The 18,374-nt window shown below is 37.5% G+C and overlaps 1 protein-coding gene across 2 annotated transcripts in view; it reads right to left on the bottom strand.

Annotated features, from left to right (window-relative positions):
• Positions 1–18,374, bottom strand: part of LOC144663916 (sortilin-related receptor-like) — a 58,068-nt gene that overhangs the window by 3,424 nt on the left and 36,270 nt on the right. For both annotated transcript variants that reach the window (XR_013572700.1, XM_078525004.1), the window contains exons 32-47: positions 17,683–17,870; positions 16,586–16,695; positions 15,945–16,049; positions 15,271–15,358; positions 14,557–14,657; positions 13,729–13,903; positions 12,296–12,390; positions 11,351–11,528; positions 9,916–10,022; positions 9,091–9,387; positions 6,909–7,196; positions 5,950–6,240; positions 4,718–5,026; positions 3,593–3,883; positions 1,582–1,920; positions 781–973 (exon numbers count right to left, since the gene is read on the bottom strand). Coding sequence is in view for 1 of the 2 variants with exons in the window: in XM_078525004.1 (XP_078381130.1) it covers positions 781–973; positions 1,582–1,920; positions 3,593–3,883; positions 4,718–5,026; positions 5,950–6,240; positions 6,909–7,196; positions 9,091–9,387; positions 9,916–10,022; positions 11,351–11,528; positions 12,296–12,390; positions 13,729–13,903; positions 14,557–14,657; positions 15,271–15,358; positions 15,945–16,049; positions 16,586–16,695; positions 17,683–17,870 (3,155 nt within the window). In the remaining variant the exon portion in view is untranslated. The remainder of the gene's footprint in view (positions 1–780; positions 974–1,581; positions 1,921–3,592; positions 3,884–4,717; positions 5,027–5,949; positions 6,241–6,908; positions 7,197–9,090; positions 9,388–9,915; positions 10,023–11,350; positions 11,529–12,295; positions 12,391–13,728; positions 13,904–14,556; positions 14,658–15,270; positions 15,359–15,944; positions 16,050–16,585; positions 16,696–17,682; positions 17,871–18,374) is intronic.

Consider the following 18,374-nt stretch of genomic DNA (forward strand, 5'->3'; position numbering starts at 1 on the left):
ATAACGTAATCTCTACGGTCATTTCTATGGTCTGTTAGACTGTAGACCATGTAAGATTTGGTCCATTTGTAATTACCCCAAGTATTTTCGGTTGCCTTGGCAAATTTACCAGAACCCATTTATATTTCTGGGTGGAGAAAGAAAGTTGGGGAGTTAGGTCTCTTGTCTCAGATAAGCGCTTGAAACCGGTTACACAATTCGATGTCCGACATTGTAATCGTGAAGCCACTGCGTCGCCCACATTATAGAATACATCCTGATCCCTTCCAAATAGTAGATACTTTTAGATACAGGTTTACCGCGAACCGCAAACTGCAGGTTGAGGTTTGTCGTTAACGAGGGACCTGTTTGTACATTAAAAACGACGTCTTTGTGTTTTAAGCTACCACTGACATAAGATTTCAAGGTTCTGCAAAAGTCGTTGTTCAGAGTGCAAAAACCCCCGAAATTGTTGGTTTTTTAATATTAAATGAAAGAAACGTCCTTTCTGTAATCAGTAACAGGCATTGGATAACAAAATATCCAAGCAAAATAAAACCTGAGATAAATGACTTACGGGAAAGCCTACTTCTTGTCGTTGAAAACGGAAAGAATTTATCGCTAACGCGACGCTGCGTCTTGTCACGTGATTTTTAGATTCGCGGTAGACGTGTACCTAAAGGTGTCTCTTAGTGGCCATGTACCCAAGCAACACTTCGTACTATGAAAAACTGTTGCTTTGGAAGTCAAGTGCCTCCACAGCATCGCAAGGAACAACTCACGAACCGAAACAAAACTTACCATGTGATGGGTAGAGCCCCAACGCAAAGCTTTTTGCACCGAAACCACACAAGGCCTTAACACGAGTTTGGAAAACGTAACTTTGACCTGCATCAAAGTTGGGTCCACATATGATAAGTAACTTGGTCTTATTTGTCAAGGTGACGAATGCCTTTTCTGTAGTTCCTTCGACGAATACCACAATTTCATAACCCTAAAAGATAAAACAAATATTATTTACAATAAAATGGTTCTCAGGTTAGACGTCAATTCCGAGAGATTGCTATTACACTGTTCACTGCGGTCAAACGTCTCAGGCAGCTTTTTTTACCATTTCGGCGATTTTTGTTCAAATTGAAGTGTTAGTATGAGCAAGGATAGATAAAAATAGTTGCCGAGTGAAAGCATAATCCCATTTCCTCAGGTAAACGAGTGTTTTTACTTTTTAAATGTTCCGCATCCAAACCAAAGTGACAAATGACAAATGGCGCCGACAAGTCCGCATATTGCTTTTTTTCAAACACGTAGAACTTTTTTTAGTAAAGCTCCAAAAAACTTAGTAAACCCTTAGGATACCGGTTATGTATCGAACTTTGAACAGTGAAAATTAAAACCTTATCTTTGCAGTACTTTTCTTATTTTTTGCACATTTCTGTCATTTGACCGCGGTCGAATCACACTGTATTGTCATTAGTGTAAGCAGAGACACTACTGGGATCTCAGTAGAGGTGGGTAATTTGTCGCGTCGAATGTCGGGCGTCTATCAAGGGAAAAAAGAATTGCACTTGTGAGGAGAATTCTGTTTCTTTAGGTCACACATACCTGAATGCTAGAAGATGATAATTTCACCGGTGGATCCCACGTCAATACAAACTTATCATCGATTTGCGTTATTATGTCATCAGTGGGACTGACTTCACTGCCATTATGCTTGCCAGGAATAAACTTGACTGTCAGGTTTTCGACTGTTTCGACAGTTGTTTCTACTGTGAAGGTCACTTGGCTGTCAGTACTAGCTTCCAGTTTGGTAACTGCACTGACTGTGAACGTGTATGTTTCGCCACAAGGAAGTATCTGGCTGAAGCTGGTCTGGTTAACAACCCGTGTTCTAATTGGTTCAAAGAAACCGCACCTTGCGCAGTCAATGACTACCACGTAGTACTAAAAAGAGATAGAAATGGCTTAAAGGGGGCTTGGTCACGGATTTAAACAGATTTTTGATAATGGTCCATTTTTATTAACAATTGCTATATTGAAAGCTCTGAAACTGTTAACAAGCGTCTTTGCCACCTGCACATAGCTAGGATAGAAATGGATTACAATGAAATGGAAATGGATTACATTAAATTGAGGCTCGACTTTTCACACTGTGTTTTGCGCGATATTTATAGCCACAGTGTGATTTCTATCAGCAAATGCAGGTTAGTATCTTCCTTTAGATGTTCAAAGATAATTAATAATTAATAATTTTTGTTTTATACTAGTACACTGTTTACATATTTCCTGTATTTAGTTTTACGTATTTCCGGTATTTCGTAAGATACTATTATCACCATATAAATTTAAACAAAGCCAATGTAAACTTCATTGTACCTGAAGAAGGCTGGTTTGGCCAGCCGAAATATAGTACAAAACGTATTCTCTCATTCTACGTTGTATCGGTCTCTGCTTTTCAATTTCAAAGATAATGTTTTCCATGTGTTAAGTTGCCTACCACTACCAGAACAGAACAGTTTAGACCAAAAATAGGCGAAAAGGAGCTACGTCAAGGGCCTTGACGTAGCTCCTTTAAGTATTTGGGACACAGGAAAACGTTTGTACGTTACTGCATCATCCTGCATTCTGGGCAACATATTGAACATTGCTGAGACAGAAATAAGACGAAGAAATCTTCTTCCTCGAGTTTTTCTTGCAATGGAGGCTTATGGGAGAATCTTCTTTTTTACCTTAATCGACTTAACTGGTTTTCCCAATGCAAAAAAACCAAAACAGTAAAATAGGTACTGCAAAAAGTAATCTTTTTTTCTGTGTATAACATGATGAACTGGGCATAAAGTTTTAAAGTTCTTGTGACCATTTTTTTCTATTTTCAGATCATTTGAGCATGTTTCTTTTATTAGTTTTGATTACTTGTGCCAGTTTTGGTAGATTTCTGACCTCCAAACGAAAGTGATCACATTTCTACTGCACGGTTAACAAATTTATTCCTTTTCTGCCCCCCTTCCCTCCCTCGCCATCTCAATTTTAACTCCCCCAACATATTGCACAGACAATTCTTTCCACGAAGGGTACAACATTGAAAGGGAGAGGGGGACGTTTGCATTCACCTTCATTCAACTTAAGCCGGGTTTACAGGGGCAATTTGTATGTGACAAAGACATTTGATTGTGTAGATGACAACAATTTTTTGTCAGCAGTCCAAAGTTCAGTGCGCCAGTAATGACCTTAGACAGCAGAGATACGCACAGAGATACACGCGCACAGTGCTCAGTGGGAGATTGGGGGTCACATATGCTGACGCAATATTTGCCACCTTTTATGTGACGAGTCGTTTACACGACCAATTTTCAATTTAGATCATCAAAACATATGAATCGCTTTCTAACCGACGAGATATTTCAATAATTATCAAATACTACTTCAATTCGCCATACTTTTCTTTGTTTTGGTTTGAAGCCGAAGCCTCACCCGCCTCGCTTTCATGAACTCGACCCAAACTCTTCCGCGCGTTCCGCCATTTATGAATAAGGTGTATAGCCCCTTGTTTAACGGGGTTGTAGAACACGTAAGAGTCATTCACAAAAGGACCATCCTACTGGACAAAGTCACTTACCAGAATAGGGCTGCTACTGGATGGAGGCTTCCAAGACAGTCTAACAAGGTTCTGGATTTTGTCGTCTAATGTAGCGGTCAACAATGTAACTGGTCCCAATGAAGACTTTGCATCTGTGGTTGTTTCAGCCCATTTTCCTGATCCATACCTTGTATACACTTGAATCCCCACCGAATACCGTGCTCCACGGTTCACAGTTACATTCATCGAGGTTTGATTAAAACCATATACATATCTGTACCGAGTCGGAGCATAGAGGCAGTCATCACACTTATATCTGAGCTGGTAGTACTGCAAAAGAGCAATTGCAACTGAAATATTCCTGCAGGTCTTGGATTGTGATTAAATAATAATGGTAACAACAACAACAACAACAAGATCTTTCAGATGCTACCAATAGACAATTTGAACACCTGTCTTAAAAATCTATTTGCTCTGCTAATAAGTTTTTCCATTAAATAATATTTTTATTCATTCAAAATATTTCTTCATTTCTGATTGGTTTACAATCCCCAGCTAATTCCAGCTAACTGACTAGCACCGAACAAATGTGGAAGATGTTTTTATTATTGGATGATTGACTTCAGCCGTCTAATAATAGAAAAGTTATTTGATTATTGAAATCACGTAACAGCGGCGTTGATAGTGCATTGCTAGAAAGCAATGTTATTAGATGATAAAGATAAGCGACCTTGGGAGGGAAGTCACTTGATTTTTAAAGCTTATCTTCAGGAGAAAAACATCCAAAATACAGCAACAGCAGACGAATTGACCACGGTTTTGCGAAATTCTACGTGAGAACCCATTTTACTGCATTCTGTGTTTTTAGAGCTTTGAAATATTTGGAATGAATAATAAAACAATCATTGAATTCGGCTTTCGTAAGATATGAAGAATTATCCAGACCTCGGAGGGTGTTATCCACCGAATAAAATTAAACAACAACATATAAAATTGAACAACAATATATACACCCTTCTAAGGTGGACATCTATCTTAGGTGGACTCCTTCCGCATTAGTGCACTTCCTTCCAAGGTGGCAACAAAATTTACAAGGAGCACACGAAGGTGCACTCCAAAGTGGACAGCTGAAGCTGGTTAGGTCAGTTTTAATTTGCTACTTACATTAAATCCATCCGGGTTGACATCTGTGGGTGGTGACCAGTGGCACACAAGGAGAGTGTTGGATGATATGACCATGCAAGTAAAATTACCAGGTATTCCATTTAATGCATCAATAGTCAGATAATATTGTGTGGGTCGACCTCTGCCTTGGGGTGTCACCACTCGAACTTCAAACAAGTACGCTGTGTCATAGTTTGTCATATTTAGAGTAACAGATGTTGTGTTCACAGTCTGCATTTGCCAGCCTTGCCACTGACTCCAGTAACAGCGCCCACGGCCTCTTATACAATGCCATCTCACTTCAAATTGCTGCCAAATAATAATAATGATGATGATAATAATAATTTCTTCACACACAAGCATTTATTATTACAATCAAAAAGTTGAGGAATAACATGGGGAAGGCAGTCTAGCAAAAGCATGTTTTGAATCAAATTAAATAAAGTTGAAAAAATAAACAATGCTTATTCATTCACAGCAGCTGTTGTGTATGGGCCATTTCAAATGTTTTTACATTTACTAATTCAGGGTTCGACTTTGTACGATCTATTGAAATGCTACAGGTGAAGAACAGCGTATTGTGACAACCAAGACCTGTGTAAAAGCATTTAAAAGCACTTGTCTTATAACACAAATATCGATTGGTTAAAGAAAAGGCTTTTCAGTTTACGAGGCACGTATCCATAAGGACACCTTTTATAAGGAAAAAGTGCTGCTATATCACAGTGTCAAGAATTCTTTCACAAGAACCGTTGTGACGTATCCAAGTTATTCACAAGAGCTGTGGCGGTTTTACTAGGTGCCACAGAGTCTACAGGAATCACAACACAGGAATAAACACGTGATGTTCATAAGAGTTCAGCATATAACGTATGCTAACCTTTTGCATGTGCGCAAAGTGCAAGGTATTTTTTAAAAAGAATAGTACCACAAGGAGATCATAGGGTTTTCTGAAACAAATATGCACCTTTGTGAATCTGCAGATAAAAGTAACAAAAATATACTGCGTGTTTTACATAGTGTGCTCAGTCATGACGATGCTCCCCACTCCCTACCCCCTTGCAAGAATAATTAATTAATTGATATTAATTAATTAATCTACACCATAGCACTTTAGCCAACGACTAATAAACCATCACAAAAGTGCATTCTGTACAAAGGTCAAAGGAATGTCTGAGGATAGACTACCTCCTTCTCTGAGTACAATTTAAACATGAGGCACATTTACTCACCATATCTTGAGTGTATGGAAGAGACCACCGATGCCAGTACAAGTAGATTTGCAATCCATACCTTCCAGTTGTGTACCCATGAAGATGGCTTAATTTTAGATCGAGAGGTGGCACAGAAACTTGGACACTTGACTGTTTTCCCCATCCATAAGATGTTACAGCACTAACATAAAAAGTGTAGGTGTCACCAGCGAATAACCTCTTCTTAAACTGTGTTCCAGTGACATTGGTGCTGTTGAGTCTGTAACAGTATCTGGTTGTTGTGGTGTCGCACCAAGACACTAAATAACGCTGCAAACAAACAGATGACGGCTAACAGTCAGCAGAAAAACTCCAGATTACAAAAATCACTTAACTTTGAAACAGCTTCATCGACCAAAATTGTTGGCTAACTGTCAAGCAATCTTCAGAAACTGTTCAGTCAGTCGGTCAGTGAGTCAGTGAGTCAGTGAGTCAGTTAGTCAGTGAGTCAGACCAAAACATCACTTTTGGTAGATGAAGCCACATGCAAAGGCAGTTTGTTTCTCTTTAGCTGCTCGGAGGTGAATTAAGTACTTTGCTAACCACCTCCAAGTTAACCAATCAGTGCGCGTGTAAAGCACTATTTACTTGTGTGGTATATATTAAAATTACTTTATAGTTTTAGTTATCATCTTTTGTACTGCTCTTGTTGTTTCCAAAATGTTCATCATAATCATGATTAATTTTGCATTCTTGTTTTATTTTTCTCACACTACAAAATATATTTTAGGAGATCTCTATGAAGCGGTACTGAGTTGGCCATTTCCCAATAATGAGCACTTTATAGGGGTTTGACTGTATGGCAATCGTTTCCTGCCCTACTCTTCATATGAGAACTGTCTGATGTACTGCAACCACCAAAAGAAGAAACAGCTTCAACTTAAGCAGCAGGGAAATAACATTTTCTACCCGAGCAATGAATGAATGACAGTTGGCACCTGAATGTCTTTGGCGTCCACATCACTTGGTTCATCCCATTGAAGTGTCAGAGTGTAATTATCAATTCCCTGTTTCAAATTACGAACTTGGCCGAAGTAGCGACTTATTGTGGCTGTTGTGGTGGACTCCTCTCCAGGACCATAGTTGGTTTCTGCGTGAACAGAAAAGTTATAGGTTTGGTCCCGCTGCAAGTTGGGAAATGTGCAAGTCGTCTCCTTTAATGAAATTGCTGAACCTGAGCGCTGACCGTAGTAGCATCCACGGCACGTCCAAGAGCAGTTGTAAGCCTTGAGAGTGGATGAAGAGTGAGAGTGAGAGAAATGAAAACAAGTAAATATTGTCTAGCCTAGACAAGTCTAGCTTGGTGTAAGAGTAATAATCATTATAACAAGGTTACAGCTGGCAAAGAATACAGACAGTGTAAGCTGGCCATTACTGTAGGGTACAGTGTTGGATGTTACAAGTTAACCGACTATTACATTATAAGTCTATTACAACTCTGCATCAACTTTGCATTATTTTATTCGTTTTTTTTAATCTTTTTGAGTAGTTTTTTTTTTAAAGAAAACAACTTTGTATTTTTGGTGTTTTTAATTGACATTCCAAAACCCAGTACCCGATGACAGTTTTAGGACATAAAGGACGAAGGATAACCCGAATAAGTTCATTGTGTCCAACAATTCAGACAACAAATGAGGATCTTGACAAATAGATTGTTATATTTCGGTATAAGCTATACCATCATCAGACTAATAAAATTAGCATTCAAGCTAGATCTTAAATACTGTGAGTGAGGAGACGGAAACAATAAGTTTACTCAGGAGAATAGATAGAGTTCTCTGCTGGATTTTAGTCCATTGTTCAGGGAAGGTGCTAGGCGTTTGATATAATAAGCCTCTTTGTATAGAAGAAGATTCCAGTTGTGATCACAGTCTAATACCGTTGTATTATCACGGACAACATGGGTGAAATATTCTTTGTCATTACTGATAGAAGGTGGAGCAATCTCAGTGTTTAAATTATCCGGTAAATTACACAAATCACGAATGAAAAGTAAATGGTTACACGTTCGCAGGTGTTTGTAAATTGCGCTCTCTTTGTCAGAGATTGCGTGTTCATGTGTTCGGACGAAAAGAGTTCTGTCCGTTTTGCCGATGTACGCTGATTGGCAGCCAGGGCATTTAAATTTGTAAACAACATGTGATTTATTCAGAAGTGGAACTCGATCTTTATTGTTCGTATAGAAACATAGTTTCGTTGTTTTCTCGCGTACTTTTATCTCGATGTTAGAGTTTGCGAAGCTTTCCTTTGGAGGATCTTAAGAGTTGGGATGTTTTGTCTCCGATGTACGGGACGGAAAGCCAGATGGTTATGGAGTCTTCCTTGTCTTTGTTCGCTGCTGTACGGATCTTATTCAGGGCATCGTAAGAGAACCGTCGAATTAGCGCGTTTGCAATGCGCGAGGGGAAATTGTTCCAAGATATGATCGTTTTGAGCCGTTTTAGTTCAGATTTAAGCATCCACTCTTTTCTCTTTTCGTCCGAACACATGAACACGCAATCTCTGACAAAGAGAGCGCAATTTACAAACACCTGCGAACGTGTAACCATTTACTTTTCATTCGAGATTTGTGTAATTTACCGGATAATTTAAACACTGAGATTGCTCCACCTTCTATCAGTAATGACAAAGAATATTTCACCCATGTTGTCCGTGATAATACAACGGTATTAGACTGTGATCACAACTGGAATCTTCTTCTATACAAAGAGGCTTATTATATCAAACGCCTAGCACCTTCCCTGAACAATGGACTAAAATCCAGCAGAGAACTCTATCTATTCTCCTGAGTAAACTTATTGTTTCCGTCTCCTCACTCACAGTATTTAAGATCTAGCTTGTATGCTAATTTTATTAGTCTGATGATGGTATAGCTTATACCGAAATATAACAATCTATTTGTCAAGATCCTCATTTGTTGTCTGAATTGTTGGACACAATGAACTTATTCGGGTTATCCTTCGTCCTTTATTTAATTGACATGGTGGTAGCTTTTTTAACCAATCTTGTGCAAACATTGCACCGGCCAATTTTGGAGCTATATAAATTGTTATTTATTATAACTGAAACTACATTAATGCTTTTCTGTCCAGAAATTAAATTACATGCACAAAGATTTACCTTCAAATCCTTCTTTAAATCAATTGTCCATGGGGCGGACCAAGACAGTGTAACTGTGTTGTCTTGAATTTTTTTCCTCAAAGGCCCCACAGACGCTGAGAATGGGCCGGTTCTTTTGATAACGCTGACATCCTTGCCAAGGTCTCCTTTAACCAATTTTGTCCTCACCTCAAAAGTGTAGTTGGTGGTAAATTGGAGGTATCTGAACGTGTAGGTAGTTTCCTTGCCTTTAGTGTTTTTGGTGACCGATGTTTTACTACCATGCTCGTCTTTGAATGACTTTTTAACCTGGTAGTTCTGAAAAAGATCAAGGTAGTAACAAGCGTTTATTCCACAACCTAAAAAATTTTGATCCATCTTGAAGAGAATAATAAATAGTAACAATTTAAAGTGCTGGTCAGTAGATTTCATTTGAATGATCGAATTCACAATAAAAATGTTTCAAATTCAAAGCTTTGTCTTTCGAACAATTAATGTCACTGTAGCGTACAATTTTTGTATCTATGTAATAATTATTGTTTGATATTCAAATAAATAATAATAACAATAATAATAATAATAATAATAATGATAATAATAATAATAATAATAATAATAATAATAATAATAATAATTACGGTAATAATAATTCTTGGATTAAAAGTGTGATGATACATACTTCGATGCTACTGAGAGATACACCCTCTGGTTGTTTCCAAGTAAGAACAATACTACTCGAATTGATAATAATAATAATAATAATAATAATAATAATAATAATAATAATAATAATAATAATAATTACGGTAATAATAATTCTTGGATTAAAAGTGTGATGATACATACTTCGATGCTACTGAGAGATACACCCTCTGGTTGTTTCCAAGTAAGAACAATACTACTCGAATTGACAACGACAGCCTTCAGACTGTGGACAGGCTCGTTATCAGCAGCTACACAAAGAAAAAAAATCAATGAGTTAATAAGAGGTACTTATTGACTATGGCAGGAGGAAAGAGACAAGTAAGCTAAGTCTAGGGAAATTTTTAAATAATTATTTATACCAGTAACTGAAGATTTTTTTATTGATGTCTAATAAAACAACCCTTTTTTACAAGCACATGCATGTCACACATTCACTAAGGAGCTCGACGACTAGTGATTTAATTGTCAACTTAAAACTGAGTCCACAACTGTAAGTGCTTTATAGATCTTTTTCACACACTAGAAACCAAAGTAATTGATACATGCAACGAAGTATTATAGTGAGATTTTGGTAACTGCTGTTGTTTGCGCTTGTCAGAGTATGCGTTTTGGCATTGGAACCGCTGCCCACAAATACTGATGATGTCTTAGTTGTCGACAACCATCTCACAGTCTAGGAAAAAATCTTGATGATTTGGTAAGTGCAGAATGCAATATGGAACAATTGAAAGTATGATGTTTTATATATGTTTGTGTTTATTTGCTTTATTTTACTTTCGGAAAAACTGTTCACAGGCTACTTGTATTCTTTCCCAGGTGTTCCTTACGCTAATCTTTGCAAACGTAACACGACACTTTTGTTCGTTTGTAACAAAATACTTTTGTCTTCCTTGAAAATGCGATAACGTGAAACTTTTGTTTTTTGTTTGTTTTATGGCGGCATCGATGACATTTGTTTAATTTAATTAAGTTACGGTTTAGACTGCACGAAAGACGATCCTCAAAAACTTAAGAAACAAATCTAATCAAAAAACATATTTTTCGACAGGTTTTTTAAAACGCAGTACAGCTAGGATATTTGTTTCCTGGTTATCAGGTGTTCACGCCAAAAAATCCCGGTGCAAGTTTTTGCATACCTAATTACGAAAGCCCTGTGAAAGTCTCAAAATCGAATTTAATTAATTTGCGGTTTTTACTTGGCGCCAAGGAGTCTGCAGGAAGCCTACCGCAAACACGCAATACAAGCGATGTTTATGATAGTTCCAGAAAACAACGTGGACTAATCTGCGCATGCGTTTGGTGTAAATTACGTTGAGTAGTACCACAAGGAGAGCAAAGGGTTTTCTGAAACAAATATATACGTTTGAGATCTTCATATGAAAGTAACGTAGATGTGTTCCAGGTTTTACCTAGGGGTACGGTCAGGTACTCCCCACCCCCACCCCCTCCACAAGGAATAATTAATTAATTGATATTAATTAATTAATTGGTGATTAAAAGTTTACACATTACACAGTTATGCTGAATAGGTTAAAGCAATGCAGCCTACTGTATGATAAAACTACAATTAACAAACCAAATTTTGTCTTGGAATTGACTGCATCACTGTGCCGCCCTGTCAAGCCAGCTGACACCTCAAACACATAAACAACGTCCTGTAGCAAGTGGCCGACCACAAATGTTTTAGCTGCCGTGTGACCTACGGGCCGAGAACTGACTCCACTTGTTAAGATTCCATAGTAGATGTAGTAAATCTGTATAGAAAAGGAAAGAGAAAATATTAAGAAAAGGTTGGTTAGTGTTTAAAAACAGTTTTAACATGCTGACAGATAAAAAAATAGAAATATTTTCCTCTTACACACATGGGTCTCTTCGAAGGGTACAAAGTTGGGCAAGATTGAACAGCAGGCAAATGGCAAAAAGGAGGCCAAAGAAAATATGGCGTTTACGTTTTGGGAGTAAAACACGAATTTTTGTCCACGATTTTAGCCTCTACTCTTATAGAACACCAAGAGTTATGTAGACTAACAATGATTAAATTTTTAAACATGTTTTTGTCTTCTCAGGTCAATTTGTTGCATTATCATGTTTGTTAAGGCCAGAAACTAGTAGTATTACTAATAAATTATTATTATATTAAGCACTTAGTGCCTTGTCCAAAAACAGACAATGACCCCAGCAAAGGCTTAAATCAAGGCCTTGTCCAAAAACAGACAATGACCCCAGCAATGGCTTAAATCAAGGCCTTTAAATCTAGAGTCCAACACACACCCCCTAGTACTCGCCTAGGCCACAGCGTCTTCCTCTATGATGCTGTAAGTATTATGCTTTTATGTTTAATGGCAACTGCATGACATTTGAGTGTATTACTGATTAAGTGGTTTTTACTGCAATTTGTGCTTCAATCTGTTCGTAAATGGTACCCCTCTCAGTCAGTAAGAACAACAGAATTTGAGTTGCTGTGTGTGTATAAGTAACTGTAAGCATGAAACCAAGCCAGTTTAAAATGATTGCAACTTACAATTTGACCGGTCGGACCATTCTTTGGTGGATTCCAAGTTAGTTTTATGGCTGTGTTGTTAAATGGAGTTGCCTTCACATCTTCAGGAGCACTTTCTGTTATAAACATTAAAGCATTGACACACAATCAATAATACACATTATTATACGCGTATAATTATCATAAACCTACCGGTAATTCGTTCCTTTCACGTTATTAATCTATTTTGGATTGTTTGAAAAAGGTGAATAGTGAAGGGAACAGAAATTGCTGCTGACCACTGTTTGACCATAACGATCTCATATCCAACAAGCGCGAGTGGAATAATTGTTTTATTTAAAACGCCCAAAGAATTGCAATAATTGAGCTCCCCTCGGTTGTTTTCGTTGACGGGTATCAGCTGTCATATATTGTGCTCAATAGTATATGAGCTCATATACCATTGCTTGTTAACCAATCAAAACTCAGGAATTGCAATATACCATTGCTGGTTTTTAATAACAGGTGATATTCCCCAGTTTTGGCTGCATCACGTGACGTGTTTAGATCAATCACGCACAAAAAATATTTGATGGATTATAACAATCGGTAGTGACCAATAACAATGGACAGCAGTTGCCACCAATGGGTGTAAGTATATTTTACTTTAATCTATTGATTTACTACTGATTGGTTGATATTAATCAACATCAACTAATAATCTACTGACAGTAATATTGGTTGATCGATTGACTTTTGAGCAATGATTTCTATTCACTGGTCATGTTGGTATTTCTTTTTCTCACAAGCCCAATGTGTCGAGCTAGACATCCTTAATCCAAATAACACACCAATCCAATTAACAACTACTCAGTCATACTCGGTGTAAAAAAAAATGGATTTCCAGCTCGCCAGGGCTTCGGTCATGATAGAACCATTGTGTGTCAGCCCAAAGGCTTTTCTCACTGTCCTTACTGGGCCATCAAACAAGTAAAGGAGAAAATCAACAAGCTTGACAGGAAAATCCACTAGCCCAGGGCTTTCAGATGGGACATTTTTTGCACACTGCATACTACATGGATCTACAGTGATTTCGAGAGATAACTAGTGCCTTAAGTAGGTGGGATCAGGAATGGATAATCTTTATTTAAAACACGGTCAAATTCATCAGCTTACAATACAACAATCTAATTATAATATATATACAAGAAAGAGGGGAAATATAAAAATATATGTACAAATATAAAAAGCTGCTTTCCACGAATGCCGTGCCCTAGAGTATTTGTTCAATTAGTTTTTTAAATTGCCCAAGGGACTCTGCTTGTCTTACATTAATAGGAAGACTGTTTCACAAGATGGCGCCACTGTACGTAAAGCTGTTTTTGTAATAGTTAGTGCGCGGTAATAGAACATTGAGTTTGAAAAAGGAAAGCTGTTAATCCAGGCAAAAATACAGCGGTGACAGCACAACTTACTTCCTGAAGTAGTCACTTCAATAACAGCACCTGGACCTTCACCAGCCTGATTGTACGGTTTCACTGTGAAAGAGTATGTGGTATCTGAGCGCAATGAAGTGACGGTGTAGTTATGATGCTCAGTTCTAACTAGGAACACCAGACCACTGCTTGTTATCCGATACACTTTGTAGCCCTAAATAGAAGAAGAAGAAAACAGTAGTATATTAAATAATTACAACTCGTGCAGCGCCAGCATAACCAACTGATGAAGGAATAGCAGTCTGGACTTATCAACATGATTTCATTAACTTCAGCAGCTGCTTAAAATAGCTTCTGTAAAGTCTCCTAATTGTGTGCCTCATTGTAAGAAAATGTGTCACAAAGTTGGGAAACTAGCATTGAAATGATCTACTGAAGGCATTAATGCCTTGGAACTGTTAAAAAAATATTATTATTATTAAAGATTCACACAGCTGTTGATAATATAGAAGCTGGTCTCTTCATTGGCTCCGGTTAAAAAAAACAAATGTAGAGACAAAGTCAGTAGCCAAAAGTGAACACATGTTCAGAACGATTCAAGCAGGCATTTGTAAATAGTTTAATATTAACATATGGATTAATTTTCTTGTGTCAAGTAATTGACTTGATTACAGGAAGATAAAATATTTGAAGGTCAAAAAACATGAAGTTGCCAAGACATACATGATAAAATCAAGACATCGCCTCATGGCAAAATTCTTACTCCACCATTGATTGACTGGGATAAGAAGTGGCCATGCGAGCCCCATTTTTAACAAAGCTTCATGTCTAGTAAAATTCATTTATATCTCTCATTACAGTAATTACCAGAACAGGTATTGTGGTGCCACCAGGTGATATGGGAGTTCCCCAAGTAAGCGTCGCTACTGTGTTATTTACAAATGTATGTTGCGGATTTGACACTGGGTCTGAAATAAATGATACATAACTTAAACATCAAAACACACAATAAAACACAAGATGTACTTGGCATATCAGAAAGAGGTTCATTGCCACAGGTCCTGATAGGCAAGTGAAATAGACATCCCTCGTTGAACTCTCAAGTTTTTTTTTTACTCATAGCTCCACAGACGGAGATCAGAGAAGTATCTCTGGTTAGCTGTTGCTTGGTTTCATTAGAACTCTAGCACACTAGAACCAACCATTCTGAGACACTACAGAGGATCCAGAGGTGGTCAAAAGAGAGGGGAGGAGAGGGGAGGGAAGATGCGCATTTTCATGCTCGGAAAGGCTGGAGAGTAGGTTGTTGAATTACATGTAGATCCAGGTTGGACACTTATCTTGGTGGAGCTATGCCTTCAGTACACAAATAAATGGCGTTCCTGGGGTTGATTCTTGTATGCCACTAAAGTGGTGGAACAGTTGATCGTACAATCAGATTTGACTGTTTACTCAGCCTGAGATTCTGGTAATTATTTAAATCCAGGTGGAATTCAATGTTTGGACAATAGTTCAATAGTTCATAATAATATAGTATTAACTTGCTAAAGGGTATAAACAACACGCCAGATTCCAGCATACCTGTTGGCTTTTGTACTGTAATTGGAATCTGCACACGCTGATCAGAAGAATATTCACCATCACCATCTAGACTGTTGTAGGCTCGCAGCTGGAGAGAATCAACAAAATCAACACATTTCAATAAAGAAGTTGAAAACACTTACATGAATTTGTAAGTGACACCGAAATGCTAGGCAACTCTCCTACTATTAAGTTTGCTATAGTACATACAGAACCTTTATCTCATCTCGGATCATTACAGTAGGACTTCGGTAACTCAACTCGGATAACTCCAACAACCCCGCTAACTTGAACTAACTTCCATTTCCCTTGGACCCACTTTTCAGCCATTTTTACTTGGTTAACTCGAAAACCGTTTCGTTTCCCTTTAGAGTTCGAGTTACCGGAGTTCAACTGTATTTACAAGCATTCCTGCTACACTGTAATATCTTTGAATGAAAGGAAAAATTAAAGAAAAAGAACAAAAAACACAAACAATAACAAATACAAGAGATTATGAAAAAGCTATAATTATAATTATAATTATTATTATCAATTATTTAGTAAGTTAAAGAATGCAATCCACGTAAAGTTGTTATTAATTGTGGTAGAGTATTTAGGTTAAAAAGCCATTTTCGCATTTAACAATCAGACTAAGGATGTCATACACCTTTTTAATACATCCTTCTTCTGACCTTAATGATGTATGTTACTCCTCCTGCGACTGTAAGTTGATATGATTGAACATTTCCAGTTTGTTTTAAGTGAAAATTTGATTCGGTGTTGGTCTTGTAAGAGATCTGCCAAAAATAAATCAATAAACAAATCAATCAATAAATAAATAAATACACAATAATTGCAAGTGCACGCAAATACATTTTTAGCCCTAAAACCGTAAACAACGAAATAATTAGAAGTACTTTCCAAAATGAAAGAAGATCTGATTGGCTGGGAAAGTGGTCTGCATTTTTTCAACCAATCACGAAGTGTAGTAATGCAAAACAAAAGCAAATGTTAATTACTTGCGACCCTAGTGAAAGTCACTCCAGGCGCTTATCTGCAGGTAGTAACTTTCAAATAGACAATTAATTCTGTTGCACAAAAAGAGCCCTCACCAAATTTGCAAAAACTTTGTTCAATTTCGGGGGTATTCTTTCCTTTAACTCCAACAAATTACCAACAGATAGGAATCGAGAAGAGACGTAGAAGTAGCCAGACATAGTAAGCTTTTATAAATGGCTTATTTGACTAGCCTTTGTTATGTTACACCTATTTTATTCCTCCCTTGACTTTCATCCAATTTCATTTAAAAATCAGTAATGAAAAACATCCTTACTTTATAGTTAGTGATCAGATGGCAATAAGTTGCTGGAGGATCCCAAGTTATTTGCAATGAAGTTCCACTACTTGTCAATACATGTTGCACATTTCGTGGAGCAGTCGTTGCTATAAAAAAGGACATAGCAGCTGTTAGCCATACATTTGAAATTTAAGAATTCACAGCCCTCTATTTACTCGTATTTTTCTTTGATCCTTGATCCTTTCTTTGATCCTTGAATTGTAGGACAACTGGATGCTTACTCGTCTTTCTTTTTTTCATGTTCTTTTGTGGTTGGGAAATAGAGAGAGTGGAACAGTCTATTGTTATTTGAGTCACATTACTGCCTTTAAAAACACATACACCCCACCCCTATTAACATGAATTTCACACAAGGTGCCACAGGAATGAGGCATTGGTATTGAATTGGCTGACATAAAAAAAGGACGTGTCAGCACGACTGACTCTGAAAAACTGGTACATAAACTTAAAACAGACGCCCATTAACAGATGTCAACAACTACCAGCACCTTAAAAAACAATTATTAACAACGCAAGCAGGACGGACAAACGCACCGAAAACAGCACTACTTAATTTGACTAACAATAGACGGAACAGAACAACTTAATTTGACTGACAATAGACGGATCGAAACTGACCAATTACTGTTGACAAACTTTACACGAGACTTACAGCCAATAACATCACGGCTAAACTGACCAATCAACTTCAGCGGACCAGACTTATAACACCATCGACTGACAAGAACTTTTCACTTGACTCTGAAGTTGACTTCCGCTCAGGTTGTCGAAATGTCAGTCACCAACAACATTTCTTCACGGAACTAATCTCACCCAGACGATCACACTATACGAACTTCTGAAAATACTCCTGGGTTCAAACCATTTACTGAATTGATTAAGTGTAGTAGTACTGACCCATCAAAGTATAAGGTCTGGAAAATACTGAAAACATTATATTAGCCGCTTTTCTCTAAAAAATTGTGATGAAATTTCTTCAAGGAGCTAATGTCAAGACATTTTTTGGAAGTCAACATTGCCCCTAAAAGTGTCCACTCCAGAAAGTCGATTGGGCCACCTTGCCTGCTACTTACTTGCTGTTAGAGTTGTTGCTTTCATGGTATCTGAAAAGGGCCCTGGTGAATCCCCCAGTACAAGGACTTGCACCCTGAATTCGTATTCTGAACACGACTGAAGATAGGAAACAACATAGTAGTTGACGCTTGCTGTGTCTTCGTGATGCCAGTCATCTGATACATGCACAGAGTGCAGAGTGACAGCCCTACAGAAGAAGATAAAGTACAGTAAACGATATTAATAACTTAATTTTTCGACACGTTATACTGAGGACACAATCCAAGGCTCAAAATACCAACTTGCCAGAGAATTGAAGATGCTGCAGTGCTTAAGACGGAATCCACTAGGAAGTCGAGTACTATTTATTTAAGTTGGACAAAAATCGAGTAGCAGAATAATTTAAATCCTATTGCGTTATTTCCTACCCTTAATAAAAGTTAAAGATGTAAGTAATTATCCGTGATAACACCAACAACAATTTCTTATCAGAGCCTGAGAAAATGAATTTCAAAGTTCACAAGCTATAGCCAAAATCTCACGTGTAGCCATTTTGTAAATTCGTCTTTCAGCGATTCAGTGGAATTCAGTGGAACTTCGAAATTTGTTTTCGATGTTTGGTGTTGTTAGAAAAGATTTCCTTTGATAAGATATTTGAAGCAGTAACAAAAAAGTTTGCAATAAGGTGGAAATAATTTTGGTACAACAATTT

Source organism: Oculina patagonica, chromosome 8 (genome assembly GCF_052425735.1).
Source record: "Oculina patagonica isolate OP01 chromosome 8, crgOcupat, whole genome shotgun sequence".
In the NCBI taxonomy this organism is placed as follows: domain Eukaryota; kingdom Metazoa; phylum Cnidaria; class Anthozoa; order Scleractinia; family Oculinidae; genus Oculina; species Oculina patagonica.